Below are 17,770 nucleotides of genomic sequence, written 5' to 3' on the forward strand. Positions count from 1 at the left end.
GACTTACAAATTTTGAGAAAGCTAAAATTGATAAAGGTTTGCAATCAAAGGGTAAATTAGTTTTGGATGTTTCCACTAGATGGAACTCTACTTATGACATGATTCATAGGGCTCTTGAGGTAAAGGATGCTATTGATTTATATCTTGTTCGTGAAAGGGATATTGATGTTGATATTATTTCTGAGAATGAGTGGGATACACTTCAAGATATTTGTGATTTTCTTGAGCCATTCTATGAGATTACCAAGCTTTTTTCTGGTTCAAAATATCCCACTGCAAATTTGTACCTTTCTTGCATAATATGTATTGAAAAGATTTTGACTGATTCCCACCAAGATCCTAGTGATGCTGTGAGAAAGATGGCTGCTCCTATGTGGGAAATGTTTGATAAATATTGGTCCGATCATTCTATGGTTCTGTCTTTTGCCTTTTTACTTGATCCACGTTTTAAGATGACTTTCCTTAGTGATTATTATTCTATGCTGTATGTACCTACTGCGGTTGAACAAAAGGTAAATGATGTGCTTGCTGCGTTTGTTGCTTTATATGAATGTTATATGAATACCACTCAATCTGCTCCTGTTGCACCCTCTCCGTCAAACCTTGGTCCTCCTCGTCCGTTCCAAATGCGCAAGTTACGTCATGATTTTCCTCGTATTTCTGCATCTAGGACGGCGAGAGGTGATGTGGACTCTTATTTGGCCATGTCTCTTGTTGTTGATTATGATGGTTTTGATGTTCTTGAATATTGGAAGGGACAGTCTACCTCTTATCCAACACTCGCACTAATGGCTAGAGATATTCTAGCCATTCCAATTACTTCTGTTGCATCTGAATCTGCTTTTAGTGTTGGTGGTCGGATCCTTAACAAATTGAGATCTTCTTTGTTACCAAAAAATGTTGAAATTTTGGTGACAACGCGAAATTGGCTATTTGGGTTTGAACCCGAGGAAAATGCGAAGGAGATATTAAGTGTTATTGAGGAAAATAACACTGATCATGATGATAATGCTTCAGGTAAGTGTAGTGCTCTATGAAGATTTTTTTCTTGTAATTGGGTTTTTTACCAAATTATCATATCTGAGCGCCCAATTTATATTTTATAATTAATTTATATTTTTTTTATTTTATTTATTATAACTTTCTGTCGTTTTTCCATCTCATGCTCTTAATCATAATACTCAGTATCTGAAAGTTGTTACTTTTATATGATCTTAAGGTACACTAAGTTTGGTGGAGCAGTTCCTTACAGATTATTGAAAGGCGGTGTCGCATTGAGGACTAGGAGCAGGAGATCTAAGGTGGTGATGGAAGAGGAGGAAGAAGATGAAAGTGATGAAATGAGTTATACTTCTGAGAAAATTAAAGAAAAGTGATGAAATGAGTTATACTTTTGCAATTTCTTATGCATAACTAAAATTTGGAAAAGACTTTTTGTGTAGTTAGGATTATTGATGTTTATATTATTGGTAGGGAAAAAAATGTAATGGATCTATTTTAAATTTCGTCTAAACTATTAAATGAAATGAAAGTGGTTTATCAATTTCATAGGTTAATATTTTGTATTGGTTTATATTGTTATATGTTGATTTTAATACAGTATTAATTAGTCAGCAAATTAACCTGAACTTGGTAATTATATTGGTTGCAAAGTATGAACTATGTTTATGCAATTTTGCAATTTCTGAGTTTTGTAAAATTTATACTTAATTTTTTAGAAAAGAAAAAGGCTTTACTAAATTACTGAGTTAATATATATTAACTTATAATTTATATATTTATTTTATAAAAATTTATATTTAATTTAATTTTTATCATATAGAAATAATATAATTAAGTTTAATTTAATTATTTTATATAAAATTTTATTATATTTTGACAACTTAGAAGAATTATGTAGATAAGTTCGGTCCAAAACAGGTTCGGTACAAAACAGGTTCCAGGTTCGGTATAATACAGGTTCGGTACAATATAGATTCGGTCAAAAACGGTCGGTTAAAAACGGGTATTAAGCGGGTCGAAAACAGGTTTCGGTCTGAAAACAGGTTCGGTATCGGTCGGTCACGGTATGATAAAAACAGGTCGAAAACGGTTTTCGGTTTAAAACAGGTTCGGTACCGGTCGGTTTCGGTATGTGTAAAACAGGTCGGAAACGGTTTCGGTCACCATTCGGGTTCGGTAGCGGTCGGTATCTGGTCACTTGTATTCGGTCAAAAACGGGTTCGGTATCGGTCGGTAACAAGTCGGTAAAATAGGTTTCTGACCACATTTACAGCCCTACTTTTTGTATTGTACTTTTGTTTCTTAAGCAACTCAAACAAGTCCTTTTACTGGAGTTCCGTTTACATTGGTGATTTTGTGGTACAGTTGTCATCATGCATAACCGTTTGTTATATATATTTCTTCTTAAAAAAAACTATTCCTTTTTTGCTGTTGAAATGTTTATGAAAATTAAAAGTTAAATTTTTTAGGTGATGGAGGTATTATTTTATTCAATAATAAAATTAATAGAGAAAAAGTGGAGATTATAAACATTAAAAAATATATAAATTAAATTAAAATTAGTAGAGAAAAATATAAAAACACATAAAAAAAAATATATTAAAATAAAAGTAGTATAAAAAATATGAGGGCCTTAAATATTATAAAAATATTACTCCTAAAATCTTGAGCACCTTATGACTTTATTACCTTATTAATTAAAGTTGAATTGGGTATTTTCTTATTTTTTGTTTCACTCTTCAACTAAAATTATAGGTAAATCTAAGGATTATAATCAATAAGAACTTCTTTTTCTTTTCGTAACTAGCCAATGAAAGTTACAACTAAAATCACGTACAATTATAATTGTCATTGGCAAATCCTAATTAGTTTATATTAGATATTTGTGAATTTAAGATCATATATATTTTGTAAATTTATTTACCAATTTAAAATATGATCAGTAAAGTTTTATATCGTTTATCACTAAATACTATCATTATCAATACATATTGTATAGCTTTGTTATAATGGAGCAAAAATAATGTAAAGACTTCTAAAACAATTCACGAGCAAATAGATTAAGCGTTATAAAGTCCTTAAAATAATTCATGATAAGTATCAAATTTTTGGATGTAATTATTATTTGGTATTAAATATTGAATGTAATAGTTTGTAGTCTCTAGAAGACTCTTTTAGTCTGAACTCCTAAATTAAAAATTGTCAATTCTAAAAGGAAAAAATCAAGGAACAAGTGGTGTGGACTTCAATAATAACTAAGTAAACGATTATAGATTAAAATACTACGCAAGCTATTCCATGGGTCGTCCTTGGATCTAACAAAACCATGCCCCACTTTTCCACTAATTATACTAATTATTAATTTAAAATACTTCTATATAATTTTTTTTATTATTTATTATAATTTAGATAAAGAAACATTAAGTGACAAATTAAACCCAATACTTTACATAATAAAGTAATATTTATTTTTCAATTAAGATAAATTTTCAATTTTTCCTTCTTCTTAGTCCCCTTTTAGTTTATCATATTCATTTAAAATGAAATTTCTACGTAATTGTCAAAGAATAATGCCAACAGACAATGTTTGACATCAAAGTTTAATGATTCAAAAAATGAAATCAATTTAAGTGGCTAGCCATGTATATGTTCTATTTTTTATTAATAAGAAAATTAATTATTTAGATTTTTTCTTATATTCCTATCTAGGTGGAAAATTCAAGGTCATCTCACCTATAAGTCTAAGGTTCTCTCTCATATCAAATTTTATTTTAAGTAAAACTATTTCTTATTTGGTAGTCCTCTTCTTTGTGATATCAATTAACTTGTTTAGTTTAGTTAAAGTCTACAAGTCAATAATAGTGATTTGCAGAGCAAATCCATGGAAGTTAAGGTAATTAATACTCTTATATTATTGATAATGATCATCTCCTTAATTCATTGGATCATTTATGATTTTTTTTATTTATGTTGTTGTTTTCGGTCTCTCATTTTATTGAAAATTTCAATCAACTTTCCTTTGCTTCTTATCATATCATATCATATCCATCTACTTCTCGATATATATATATATATATATATGTTTAATATTTATACTTTTGTATTAATGACTTTACCAACTAAATTTAGCGTGGAAGTAAAAAGTACTTAAAATAAATACTTTATATATTAGGGTTAATATTGATTCATTCATAGATGATTAATGAGTGATTACATGCATGATGGAGTACATGCATGAATATAAACTTGATCATGACCAAATACTTTTGGTTAATATTGTTGGGTTATTTGTGTAGAAATTGGTGGTGAAGTTGAACATCCATGATGATAAAGACAAGCAAAAGGCCATGAAAGCAGTCTGTTCTCTTGAAGGTTGGTTCTCTTTTCATTACTTCATATTCATCCTTGTTCTTACCTCTATTCATTTTGACCTTGTCAGTTGTCTCTTCTTTCAACAATTACTTTTTGTTAAAGAAAAATACATAGAGAAACTTCATCAATATATAGAATCAGTAGAATATCGAAATGCAAATATTTTAAAACGAAGAAATTACTTTGATAATATTTTAAATTATGTATAATTTGAAATTTAAGCTCTTAAAAAACTTATTTTGAACACCTCTTAAAAACCTCATTAATTAAAAATATCACTAAAAAGCGATTGTGTACATGATGTTTCTACAAGGACAAGGTTAATTCTAATTTAAGACCATTAATTATAGAATGAAATATGAGTAGTAGAAATTGTCCTATTAATTATTGTTAATATTTATAAAGAGGATGCACATTTTCTCCCTCGATCCAATTTTACGAAAATATATTCATTTATCATTTAATATTCGATTTTCTTGAGTTTTTTTTTAAAATATAAAAAGGTTGCATATATGGTCATTTTTAAGGCTACATGCATCCTCGTCAACATTCATACATCCTTAGGTACTCCCTCCGTTCTTTTTTGATCTTCCACATTACTATAACGGGTAGTTTCAAAAGTTCTTTCACTTTAGAATACTTTTTATTTTTGAAAGTTTTTATCTCACTTTTACCCCTTAAAACCCCCCTTTTCTTTTAATGTACCCATTTTCTTTTATTTATAATTATTTTCTCTCTTATACTTTCAATACAATCATTACTTCACACTACTATTTAATTAAAATAATACCCACTACAACCTCATACTTCCAATACATTCATAACTTCACACTACTATTTAATTAAGATAATACCCACTACAACCCAAAGATTCTATTTTCCTTAATACGTGTGAAAAACCCAAAGTGGAAGATAAAAAAAAAAAACGAAAGGAGTACAATTTATAAATTTTGATTGGAAATTAAAATTAGAAAAAATAATCACTTAATCAGAAAAGAGAACAAAGTATTCCCTCCAACTCAATTTTAGTTATTTAATTTATTTTTTACTATTTATTAATCACTTTTAATTTATATTTTATTCATAATTTAAAAGTTAAAATATGATCAAGTACAATTTTATTTGATTTATCTCAATGTAAATTTTATCAATATCAACTTTTTATTATTTTGAATCATGTACAATTAGTGAAATATTTAGACGTGAACTAGTACATTAACAAACACACAAAATGGAATTAGACTACTGAATTAAGTTAGAGAAAGTACTTAGGTTATCATGATCAAGAGTTGATATGAATTATGATATATTACATTAACAACAAATAAATTTGTACAATCAACAGAATGTTCGATTAAATCAAATGTCAAACTTGTTATCTTATGTTGAATATTCAAATATTAAATGTTTTATGCTAACCATATAGCAAAATGCCGATATTTAAAGTGAAAATGTTTGATTTAAGAGGATTGAAATATAAGTAATTTTTTTTATAATAAGAATGAAAGTATTATATTCTTCCCCGATCGCTCACACCTTCGCTTGTGCCTCGTTCAAGGCACAAGTCATACCTCATATTGTGCACTTCCTTACCTTACCTTTATCAAAGCCTTTCTTATGCACCATACCCATATATATATATCCTTTGTTGAATTATCATTATGACAAACTGAAGGCGCTCTCTTGTATACATTTGGTAGATTGGACACTTGTTCTAACAAGTAAAATAAAATATCAATTAATGCAGGGATTAATTCATTGGAGGTAGACATGAAGGAAAGTAAAATGACAGTGATAGGAGAAGTTGATCCAATTGCCGTGGTACGCAAGCTAAAGAAAAAATGGAATGCACAAATTGTTACAGTGGGCCCTCCCAAAGAGGAGAAAAAAGAAGATAAGAAAGATGACAAAAAGGATGATAAAAAGGACCCCAAAAAAGACGATAAAAAAGATGATGAAAAGGCTCAAATGGCTAAACTTCTTGAGGCTTACAAGGCATATCATCCTCCTATGTATTTTTGCTACCCGAACTATTGGTGAAAACCCTAATTCTTGTGTCATTTCTTGATCAACATATTCAAAATTCATGGGAAATATATAGAGTATCTTTTTAAGGGTATAAAGAGGGTTTTAAAAAAAAAAGATAAATGCAAGGATGTTGTTTTGCTCATTTGATGCAAATATATAAGAATTTAAATGCCAATTTTTAGATTTCAAATTATGAAAGGAGATACTCTTGTGAGAGATCGTCTCACGATGCGACAAGTTTAAAACAAAAAACTCATGCTGAAAATTTGTATTAATTGGGTTGTATATTTAACTCATGTATAAATGCGCGTCTCATGGTGAGACTATCTCATATGAAAATTTACGATTATGAAAGTACAACATCAAACGTTCACAATGTACTATTCTTTCTTTTTCAGTATGTTGGTTATACTTAATAGAAAAGCTCTCACAATTTTGACCAAAGTTTAACCAACAAATTGATGAACAAAGGAAATACTACCTATTAAGGATTGTTTATAGCTATGTCAAATTAATTAAACCTATACTGTGATTCGTTTTAATAATTGTTTAGGGTCTAATCATTATCTTTTTTGTTTTTAATTTTCAGTTATTGATAACTGAAAATTAAAAATAAAAAATCAGAAAAAATAGATTTTACTTTTTAGTTATTATTTTTTTAATATCATCATGTTCTCAGTAACTTTGACTAAAATTTTTTATTCATTATAGAATACATATGAAGTATATGATATGACTTTGAAAATAAAAAAAATCAAAAACAAAAAATCATAATAATATCAAACGAACCCTTAATTAGATTATAATTGTTAAGATCGAATTTAAATTACTAAAAGTCCAACAGCTTAATTTTCTGTAGTTCGGAATTGATTTAAATATTTTACATATATAGTTAGCTATATTCAATTAATTTACTTTAATACTAGTTATTTAGTTAATAAGGAAATTAATATCCCTTTTACCTTGTAGTGTTTAAAGCTTTGTACTTGTTTGTCTTCAAATGCTAACTGATGAGGATTACAATAGAATAATGAAAATAGCCCTAAAAGATGCCAAAAATATAATCTTTTACAAGTTTAAAAAAATAATACTAACAAATGGAACATAATAGGAGTAGTGTTGTCAATGATATTCCTACTGGCATATTTGTTCTTTTCCTCAACTTATTCTTCTTATTCTAGACTTTTTTTTGGTTTGGTGCGTGATCTCTGAAATCTGATGCGATAATATATAATTAATCATTAATTTAAGAAAGACAGTATAAAGATCGGAGTCAGAAATCAAACTTGTAATATTTCAATTTAATTTATTCTTCCTCATCATCCTACCCAGTGTATTTTGCACATAGAAAACTATGGACAGGTTCTGGGGAGAGAAGGACGGCGACAACTCATACTCATAAAGAAAAGCACGGCCAAAGGAGTCCTGCGACTCGAAAATGATAAAGAAAAGTTTCTACACGGACAGATAAATAAAATATATATAGATAAAATAATATATTATATTATGAAACTCTATCATTTTGTTCAACTTTTTATTTGAGTTGGCTTTTTAACATAATTGTTAGATAACGTAGTTGCTAAAACACGTTAGCTATGTTATATACTTCTAAAGCTTCATTTTCCTCAGAATGCTATTTTGGTTTACTCTCACAATATTAATGCTATATATCTCTTTGGTAATTCCTTGTAAGTTGTAACATTAGTGTCAAGAACCAATTCAATCAAAAACTTAAATTAATAATTGAGGTTCTCATAATATGCTATATACTCTAACACGCTTACTCACACGAGAGTTCTTTAGTTTAGAAATGTGGATGCAATACAAACAAGAGGTGTTTAAAAAAAATCCGGCCGGTTTGCAAAACCCGACCCCAATTATCCGATATCCGGTTTAAAAAACCGGATAATTAACCCGATTTGTCAATACCGGGTATTTTAGACTAGATACCCGGTTTATAAACCGGGTATTCGGGATAAATCCGAATATCAATTTTAGTAAAACAGGGTACCCGGTATCCTTTTTCTTTTTTTTAACAAAAAAAAATTTTTAATGTCTATTCTTAATATATCTGATATAATTAATATATTATAATCATTTTACCCTAAAAAAATTTAATGTGTTAAAATTTAAAGTAATGTGTTAAATTATATTCTATTATTATCCTTAAAGAATATTTCAAACGGTGTATTTCAAAATAAGTGTTTTCAGTAATTATTAGATTAATAGCATGTTTCATAAAATATCTCATCTGATGATCAACTCAAGAATTTGACTTATTCTTAATGTGGTATTGGCAATTAAATTGTAAATTTACTAAAATTATCCTTGATAATTAGAATGTAATTAGTATCACCAAAGTAATAACTAGTTAGCAAAGATATTGCGTTACTTAGTTTTATCTTAAAACTAGTATAAAAACCCGTACAATGCACGGATTTATTATTATATAATATATAAAAATATTACTTCATAGATTATGTAAGTATATATTATCGTGATTAAATTTATCGAATTCGAATTCGAATACATGATTTTTTTTAAGAAAAAATTAAATATTGAATTTTTAAAATTATTTATCAAATACATCACTTTTCATTCAATTACACGTAACAAATTCTAAGTTAGTATGAAATTGCTAAAGTAAATTACATAAATATTTTGTTTAATTTAGCTCCAATTTAAAAAAAAAATAAAATTCTAAAATAGGTAAATTTATCATGTAAACAACTTATATCCACTAAAATTCTAAATTAGGTAAATCTATCATGTAAACAACTTAGAATTTGAATTGTATATAAAAAATGTTAAAAGAAATAAGGAAAAAAAACACAATTTTTAGGAAATAGACAAAACCGGATATTCGGTTTCCGACTCGGTTTAAACCTGGTCGGAACCGGGTCGCATTTTTAGGTAACCGAAAAAGCAGGTACCCTGATTTCTGGATCCCGGTTAACCTGGTACCTGGTTTTGAACACCCCTAGTACAAACCCTCCTCATACATGGCGCTTAATATTCCACCTTAAATGGGGGATGATTGAGATTCGAACCAGTAACCTCTTGTCACGCTGACTATGGTATAATGTCAAGAAACCAATTCAACCAAAAACTTAAGCTGATGGTTGAAAACCCCAGAATATGTTATAAACTCTAACAATTACCGCGCTAAGTGTATTGAATTGAATATTCATTTTGTTCATGAACAAGTGACTAGTGGTCATACGCATTTGTGTTTTTCATGTTTCCTTCCGATATAGCATTGCAAATATATTTAGTAAGGGTTTACGAAGAGTTATATTTGATGAGTTTCGTTACAATCTCGGTTTTCGTGATCCTCATTTAGATTGAGGTGGTGTATTAAATATGTATATTATAATATTAATTAAGGGTACCTAGTTATGTAAATGTAGCACTAGGTTAAATGATTAGGTCAAGTTAAATGTTAGATGGATCTAAGTTAAATGACTAGGTCAAAGGAAGGGGATGGGTAAAGAGGGATATTGTCTCAAAGAAAATTAAAAAGAAAGGAAAATTAGTGTTTTTTCTTTATATCTTTTTATATTTTGAATAAAGTTTGTCCATATTTTTTTATTATTTCAAATAGAGATTTTCCATCCTTTTGAATTTGTTCCTTCTTTCTTTTCATTTTTATTTATCCGAACATAGTGTCTTGACACAATATCATAGATTCATAGGAATAGAGTGATTTGGTAACCATGGTGAAACAAAGGAATACGTGTAAAATTGGTAAAATCTTAAATTTGAGATATGTAAGTATCTAACATAGTGTGAAAGATTGAAAAAAATAAGATAAATAAACAATTTAATTCCGAATATAAAATTCGGGAAAACTTATGTCCCAAAATAAGCTTCCGTACATCCAAGCCTAGCCTCGGGTAAGTCGCTGTTAGTAACAGCGAATGAGGAGAAAAAAAAATAAATAAATAAAAGGCCCTAAGTCGCTGTTAGTAACAGCGACTTAAGGAGTTGACCATTTTTTTTTTAATTTTATTAGTACTGAATTTGAAGTCACTGTATTTTTTTGTTTTTGGAGCAGCTCGTTTTTTAATCTTCAAACAATTATTTAATAGCAGATGAACTAACTATATACACTTGTTATTGTTTGATTAATCTTCCGATGTGGGACTGTGTTGTGAAACACATCAAAATAAATGAAACCAAAAATTAGCTCACGAATAGAGCACCGATGTGGGACTGAGGTACTGAAGAGCATGTGTGAAAATTCTAAATTTGACATAATTTTAATACTGGCTAGTCATTTTAGCAAGGAATGCCACTGGCCTTTGTGTGTCCTTCAACTCCAAAGCATCAGCACAACACAGAATTATAGAAGGTATCCCAACCTGCAAACTCAAAAGACAGGAGTAAGAGATTATGAAAACTTTAAGAGTTATAGCATAGAGCTGAAGAAGGAGAAATAATTGGGAAATTACATCAATATAAGATATTTAATGCAAATTTCTTGTATGTTACCCCCATCCACTGTGAAAGCACATGCATATGAATGTGCTAAGCACACTTCCTACATATTATATACTGTGAAGAATGCAAGACAAAGAGTAGTCAATAATATAATCCATCATAATGAACGTGAAAGCAATAAGCATGATTCGTACAAAAAAACAGGCCATCCCCACTCTATTCTCAGCGCAAGCTACTCAGGATGATGAACTATATGTTTAAAAAAAATCCTAATACAAGTTCATAAATTATCTTCTTCAGTAGTCTATTGAGGATCATCATAATAAAACTTCCATTAAAATTGCAAATTTTGTACAAAGAATTGGTGAAAGATTATCTAACCTCTACAAGAATCTTTGTGTATTTTTCCATGTTTTCCCTGATAGCTTTCATAATGTCTGAGTCTTTGCTGCATATTTTGGCACCAGGTGAACCTACATTTAGGAGATGCCCACTGCTAATGGAAGCAGTGGTAGAAGGCAAACTAGTAGCGTTCTGAACAGCAACAAAAGGGAAGGCCAAAAAATCAATCACAGCATTTATGATATCCTTCACTCCACTTTTTCCTCCACCAGGACCCTCCCAATATTTAAGGGGCTTCAGATGAGCATCAGAAACCAAGTCACGAATACATGCAACATTGTCATTCTGTAACAATATCTGTCGAAAGGTCACAGAACCGCCTGGAAGGCAATGGGTTAGACATGAAACAGTCCAGAATACTCCAACAGGAGATAATCCAACCACATCTTGAGAATCAACAACAGAATTGTCACCCAGTAAATTTATAATAAGTTGAGGGAGTCCACTTGCACAAAATTGCTGGACAGCCAAAGGTCCTCCCCACTTTAGCCTATACACAAGCAAGCCAATATATCCATCCCTGATTCCATGCCAATGAGAAAGCATGCTTGTACCATTGTCGTTGCTTTGGTGCTCAACTTTGTAATTCATTTTGAGAAGGTCACACAATGTAGCAGTGCGAGGAACAAGAGGCATTGCTATATCAGATAATGAAGATTCAACAGAAGCTCCAGTCTCAAGGAATAAAATGGATGCATAGGCCAGCATTGCTTTGCGGGATGAGATGCTAACTGCTGGTGCTCTTCAGTACCTCAGTCCCACATCGGTGCTCTATTCGTGAGCTAATTTTTGGTTTAATTTATTTTGATGTGTTCCAGAACACAGTCCCACATCGGAAGATTAATCAAACAATAACAAGTTTATATAGTTAGTTCATCTGCTATTAAATAATTGTTTGAAGGTTAAAAGCAAGCTGCTCCAAAAACAAAAAAATACAGTGACTTCAAATTCAGTACTAATAAAATTAAAAAAAAAATTTTTTTTTTTTTTTTTTTTTTAAGTCGCTGTTACTAACAGCGACTTAGGGCCTTTTATTTATTTATTTTTTTTTTTCTCCTCATTCGCTGTTACTAACAGCGACTTACCCGAGGCTAGGCTTGGATGTACGGAAGCTTATTTTGGGACATAAGTTTTCCCGAATCTTATATTCGGAATTAAATTGTTTATTTATCTTATTTTTTTCAATCTTTCACATAGTGTCTAGTCTTTTCTCCAACTACGAAGATTGAGCCCATTGGGCTTTTTGGGCCCAATCAGTACCTTGTTATGAATTGGATACTCTTAGTAGAATGGCACAAAACTAGACTACAACCAAATTACAATCATTCATAAGTGATAAGGGCTTATCCCTCAATAATTTGGCCTTGGTGTTAGGTTCTTTAACTAATAACATTGATATAAAAATCAATTAATATCGTACTTAATTACTTTGGACTATCTGGTAAATAGCTGATAGTTCATTAAAGTGATTGATTTAGCTAATTAATTTAACTAACTGATTGACGCATATAAATTATATGATTCACCATTTATGATTATACTTTATACTCTTATGGTACACTAAACAGTACATCTGGCAAAACAGTCAATCAGTCGGGTTTCAGGTGGGATCGATTTTGGATTGGGTTATTTTTGGATCAGATTGGATGACTTCGAATATCAGGCTGGTTTAGATTGACCCAACAAGTTATTTTCCTAGTTAAAATTTTTGTGGAATTTTTGTATTTTATCATCGAATTTGATAATAGATCAAAAAAATTATTTACTATATCGCCGAGGCAAATTGCGATAAAATAAAAACATAATTTTTAGATGATCAAATAATAATAATTCAATATCAAGAAATATTAAAAAGTCTAAAATGCATCATACTACAAGAAAGATATCCAAATGACTCAAATATAATAAAACAAATCAAATATTAACATTGTATAAGTAAAGAACATATAGGAGTATTAAATAAAGAAACATTTTTTTTTGTTTCCGGGCTCATTTTTTGGTTTCAGGTCAAATTTTCGAATTTTAACTCAATTTTTTCGATCAGGCTTCAAATTAATTTTCGGGTCCGTCACTTTTTTCCGGGTCTAACTATACTGGATAGTGGCCAATCGCACTCACTTTTTCCTTTTCAGTGCGTTAAGTCTGTGGCAGTGGCACCAAATTTGGAGGGACCACGAAGATGATGTTTCACATCATCAATTGATTTCTTCATTGTAATGATCAATTTGAGTAATAATGAACTGTAAATGGTTCAACCATCATGAATTGAGGAACAACTTTCATAGTTTCATTATAAAGGGAATGAGACTTGCTACTCCACGGACAAGCAGGGCGGCTCTAGGCAAGGGTAAGAACTAAGAACTGCTTGTGTCCAGGGCCCATGAAAAAAGTAAATAAATTTTACCTTCACATGCATCAAACTTAAGAGCTTGTGTGATTAAATTGTTATTAGGGATAATTTTTACCTCATTTACTATTTATTGATTATTGAATTATAAATGCACGATTATCAAACAAAAGCGGATAACATCGAGCTCTATTATTAGGGTGTAACATTTTTTTTGATATTATGACTTTTGTAATTAAAAAAAAAACATTTTATAATTAGGGCCCATAATATTTTTCCCTGGGCCCTTGAAATCTCAGGATCGGCCCTGCGAACAAGTCTCGCTTAAATAAGATAAGAGGTCGGACAAATGTAAACAGTTTTATCCTTTCAAAGAATTACACTTGGTATTAGATTGGTATTAGGTACAATTTTTTTCTAGTATATATTGTTCATCATGATTCATGAGTTTGATAGAATATATAATAATATCATAGGGTTACAACCACAAACTTAAAATTTTGATAGAGTGTAACATATTTTTGAGTAGATGAGATTCAATCGAACATGTGAACTAGGTTCTAATACCATATTAGAAAACCAATCAAACTAAACATTTAAACTGATGATTGGTGCCTCATGATTATATGATATATAATCTCAGTATAATGAGCGAGTTTATGATTCATTCAATATATAAAATTTGAGCTAACCACTTCATTCATTCAATCTAAATGTTGACGTTTCTAATATATAAAATTTGAGCTAATGTTCTTTCTTACCAAGTAATAGATATTATTTACAAAAAAAAAACATATTATTATGCTTTTAAAAACAAGTTAGAATAGTTATTTCTAAATATCCACTATAATATTTTGCAATGCATTTAAGAGCTCTAGCTAGATGACATATACTAACTAAAATCCTAAAATTTTCATCAAAACAAACTAGTTTAGATTTTCCATAAAATTTTTAATCTTAAAGATTATGCTTTTTAAATAAAAATCTTTACTTTCATAAGTACCGGTATACAAATGCAAATCACATAAATTTAACGTACATGATACAATTCATTATTGATCAACAACCAATATTGGACTACATACAAACTCAATGATCACAATACAATATATATTCTCAATTAAGATATTGATCATGGGTGGGCTATGATTCAAGGTTTTCCTCCCACTCTTATAATAAGAATTTGATTATCGATCACCACCTATAAGAAGGATTAATTTTCCATTCTCTTTTACCTGTAGAGAAATATTCAACCCTACCCCGATCAAAAAAAAAAAAAAAGATATTGATATCACTCTTATTTCACATAATACACTTATGCACATGCATTTTCCATGCTAAAAAAGCTTAATTTTGAGCACGAACAAGGGGTGATTGAGGCAATGGGGAATGAGGAGATCCAATTTGAGAAACCCCCATTAAATCATCCAACCTTCTAGCTGATAACCTGAGTTGAAGATTGGTTTGAAAACACTTCCTCTTTGCATGAGCAACAACAGGTTTTGCCACCTTTTGTGCAGCAAATATTCTAATCCTTTTTAAAGCAACTTGCATTGTTTCATCATCCATGTTAGCAATACATACTCTGAACCATCCTGCTTCTTTACAATGAAATGAACACCCTGGTGATACATTTATCTTCACTTCATTAATAATCACTCGCCACAACGTGAGCTCTCCTTCTTCGGTTGGATTTTCTTCAATAAGTTGCCTCAAATCCATCCATACAAACAGTCCTGCATTGCTTTTCAAGCATTGAATACCAACTTGGTTAAGTCCCCAAGTGAACAAATTGTGTCGAATTTCGAGTCTTTTACTACTCTCAGTCAAGAATTTGTCCACAAACTCATCATCTGACAGCATGGATGCTATAAGATTTTGTGTTTGGGTAGAAACAAGGCCAAAACTCGACATTTTTCTTGCACAACTTACAACATCATCGTTATAAGAGTACACGATCCCCACTCGAAAGCCAGGGAAACCTAAGTCTTTCGAGAGGCTATACACGATGTGTATGAGATCCGGGTTGTGTTTTTGGTCTAATAGTATCTCGGCTATGCTAACAAAGTTAGGATAACCAAACACAGTTGCCCCATAAATTTCATCACATACTAAATGGATGTTTTTATAAGTTGTGAAAGTTAATATGCTTTTTAAAGTCTCTCTGTCAAGGACTGTCCCTAATGGGTTTGATGGGTTTGTTATCAGTAATCCCTTCACTTTGATACCCTCTTTTTGAGCTTTCTCATAGGCTTTTTCTAAGGCTTGTTTTGTTACTTTGAAGTTGTTTGAACTGTGACATTCCACTGGGTACAGTTGTACTCCTGTTCTCCACCTTAAATCTCGATCAAATCTGCAATTCAATAGCAAAATTTTTAGAATGAATATAATATGAGATTTTTAGAAACCCGAAAACCTAAAGGCGAGATTTTTAAAATTAAAAACTCCATTTTCGGTTTACCTTTAAAAATAAAGAGAAAAAAGGTAATACGTACCCAGGATAATAGGGTGTAGGAACAAGGAAAGCATCACCAGGGTTGGCCAGGCAAAATGCCATTAACTCATGGGCTCCAGTAGCTCCACCACTCATTACTATGCGCTGTGGATCAAATGTCACTCTATAATCTCTCACTCTCTCCATAAATCCAGCCACAGCCTGTTAACATATTATCAACTTCTGTTAATTCATTATCTACTTTTAAAGTTACCATTATTATCATGAATTGACATAAGACAACATATGTTTCATCTCATAGCTTAGGGAAGTTGACAGGTCATGATCACTTGAATATAATTTAACTGGAGTTAGACTCTACAACTTAACCAAAGTAAGCTTGACTAATTAATTAGTCTAAGCATTACGCTTATACGTGACACCCTTAACTTATACTTCCTCCGTTTCATAATACTTGCTATTAAATGTGACATGTTGTGTGGGAAAGTGTCACTATCAGTAGCAAGTATTAGGAACGGAGAAAGTAGTATTGTAATCTTAATTTACATGATGGTCCGTATGTTTTACAAGTGTTGGCTAGTTCAATTGCTGGTTCGACCAACTAGTGTCAGGTTATTTGTTACTTGTTAAATCGATCTTAAAAGAAATGTTTGATAAATTAAGACAAGTTGTTAACTCTTATCATAGAGTTGGTTTTAATGAGGTTCATGTTTAGAGGAAAATAGAAAATTTAATTACATTTCTAAACTGTGGTAAACCATGGTAATCTTGATAGATGGCAATATCTTTGAAGCTATCAACTCCTTCAACAGTACAAATAGAAGCAGCAGGGTTTTTCAGCACCCAATCTTTAACCAAATCAAAGCATAGCTGCAAAAATTTAACACAAAATGACATCTGCCAGTCAATATATAACCTTCAAACACAAACTTCACTCCCTAGAATTACTATAATTAATCACATAATCATATTCAAATAATAAACCTGATTTTCAGCAAGACCCATCTGAATTACACCAGAAGGATTGTTAACAGCATGAAACGGATCATTTTCATAAGCTTTCCACCCATCAAAATATGCTGATTCTTCACCATGCCCATTTCCTTCAGCTATTTTTGACAGCACTCCCTTCACCATTTTTCCTGAATAATGATTTTTTTTTTTCCACTCAAATTACAAATATTAATTACTCCACAATATCAGTTTTTTTTTTTTCTTTTTTAATTAAGTTGTTTTTTTTATGAAGTAGAAGCAGAAGGTGATGAGTATATATAGGGAGAAGCAGAAGAAGAGAAAATAATTGGTGACGTTAGAAAGATCGGAGTGAATAGCTGGCACTTGATATGTTATACTTAAGAGTTGGTAATGCAATGCTTTCTCGGCCTTGTGTATTTATAGTATTAATAATGATTTGCGTAAAAAACAGTTGATGATAATTTGTTTAATTATTAATTAAGTAGGTCGAGTGTAGTGTAATATTAGGAAATTTCGACGAGTGGGGTCTTCGGTCTTCCTTACCTCTTTTAAACCGTGGATGCTGAGCCAGAGTTGAAATGCAAAAAATTAAGTTCACTTTTATCTAACATTTAAAAGTCAACTTTGGAAAAGTGAAATAACATATTAATTATTAACAACCGCTAGTAAAAGTCTTATATTGACTTCATTTATGTTATTTTAGTCCCATCAATCTAATAATAGTAAGTATTTTTAAATGATTATAT

General features: G+C 30.5%; 3 protein-coding genes across 3 annotated transcripts; 1 reads left to right on the top strand and 2 right to left on the bottom strand.

The window, feature by feature from the left end:
• The first annotated feature begins 3,733 nt into the window (after window positions 1–3,733).
• Window positions 3,734–6,706, top strand: LOC130801668 (heavy metal-associated isoprenylated plant protein 39-like). The gene is made up of 3 exons (XM_057665551.1): window positions 3,734–3,895; window positions 4,299–4,374; window positions 6,122–6,706. The coding sequence occupies exons 1-3, from the start codon at window positions 3,884–3,886 to the stop codon at window positions 6,412–6,414; spliced, it is 381 nt and encodes a 126-aa protein (XP_057521534.1). The 5' UTR covers window positions 3,734–3,883; the 3' UTR covers window positions 6,415–6,706.
• A 3,958-nt stretch (window positions 6,707–10,664) lies between these two features.
• Window positions 10,665–11,955, bottom strand: LOC130801718 (serine/threonine-protein kinase TIO-like). Its single transcript, XM_057665604.1, has 2 exons — window positions 11,227–11,955; window positions 10,665–10,766 (listed from the first exon to the last, which is right to left on the bottom strand). The coding sequence occupies exons 1-2, from the start codon at window positions 11,953–11,955 to the stop codon at window positions 10,665–10,667; spliced, it is 831 nt and encodes a 276-aa protein (XP_057521587.1).
• Window positions 11,956–14,498: 2,543 nt separating this feature from the next.
• On the bottom strand, window positions 14,499–17,413 carry LOC130801488 (1-aminocyclopropane-1-carboxylate synthase-like). The gene is made up of 4 exons (XM_057665351.1): window positions 17,034–17,413; window positions 16,788–16,919; window positions 16,090–16,250; window positions 14,499–15,947 (listed from the first exon to the last, which is right to left on the bottom strand). The coding sequence occupies exons 1-4, from the start codon at window positions 17,184–17,186 to the stop codon at window positions 14,942–14,944; spliced, it is 1,452 nt and encodes a 483-aa protein (XP_057521334.1). The 5' UTR covers window positions 17,187–17,413; the 3' UTR covers window positions 14,499–14,941.
• Between the last annotated feature and the right edge of the window lie 357 nt (window positions 17,414–17,770).

The sequence above is a fragment of the Amaranthus tricolor genome, chromosome 15 (assembly GCF_026212465.1).
Source record: "Amaranthus tricolor cultivar Red isolate AtriRed21 chromosome 15, ASM2621246v1, whole genome shotgun sequence".
Lineage (NCBI taxonomy): Eukaryota > Viridiplantae > Streptophyta > Magnoliopsida > Caryophyllales > Amaranthaceae > Amaranthus > Amaranthus tricolor.

Bases quoted from the DNA above. Each gene is read 5' to 3' on its own strand.
- LOC130801668 (XM_057665551.1), top strand. The intron at 4,375-6,121 runs GTTGGTTCTCTT...CAATTAATGCAG, and splicing joins AGCAGTCTGTTCTCTTGAAG to GGATTAATTCATTGGAGGTA.
- LOC130801718 (XM_057665604.1), bottom strand. From the start codon at position 11,955: ATGCTGGCCTATGCATCCATTTTATTCCTTGAGACTGGAGCTTCTGTT. The intron at 10,767-11,226 runs GTTAGATAATCT...TTGAGTTTGCAG, and splicing joins ACACAAAGATTCTTGTAGAG to GTTGGGATACCTTCTATAAT.
- LOC130801488 (XM_057665351.1), bottom strand. From the start codon at position 17,186: ATGGTGAAGGGAGTGCTGTCAAAAATAGCTGAAGGAAATGGGCATGGT. The intron at 16,920-17,033 runs GTTTATTATTTG...AAATTTTTGCAG, and splicing joins TGGGTCTTGCTGAAAATCAG to CTATGCTTTGATTTGGTTAA. The intron at 16,251-16,787 runs GTAATTAAATTT...ATATGTTAACAG, and splicing joins GTTTACCACAGTTTAGAAAT to GCTGTGGCTGGATTTATGGA.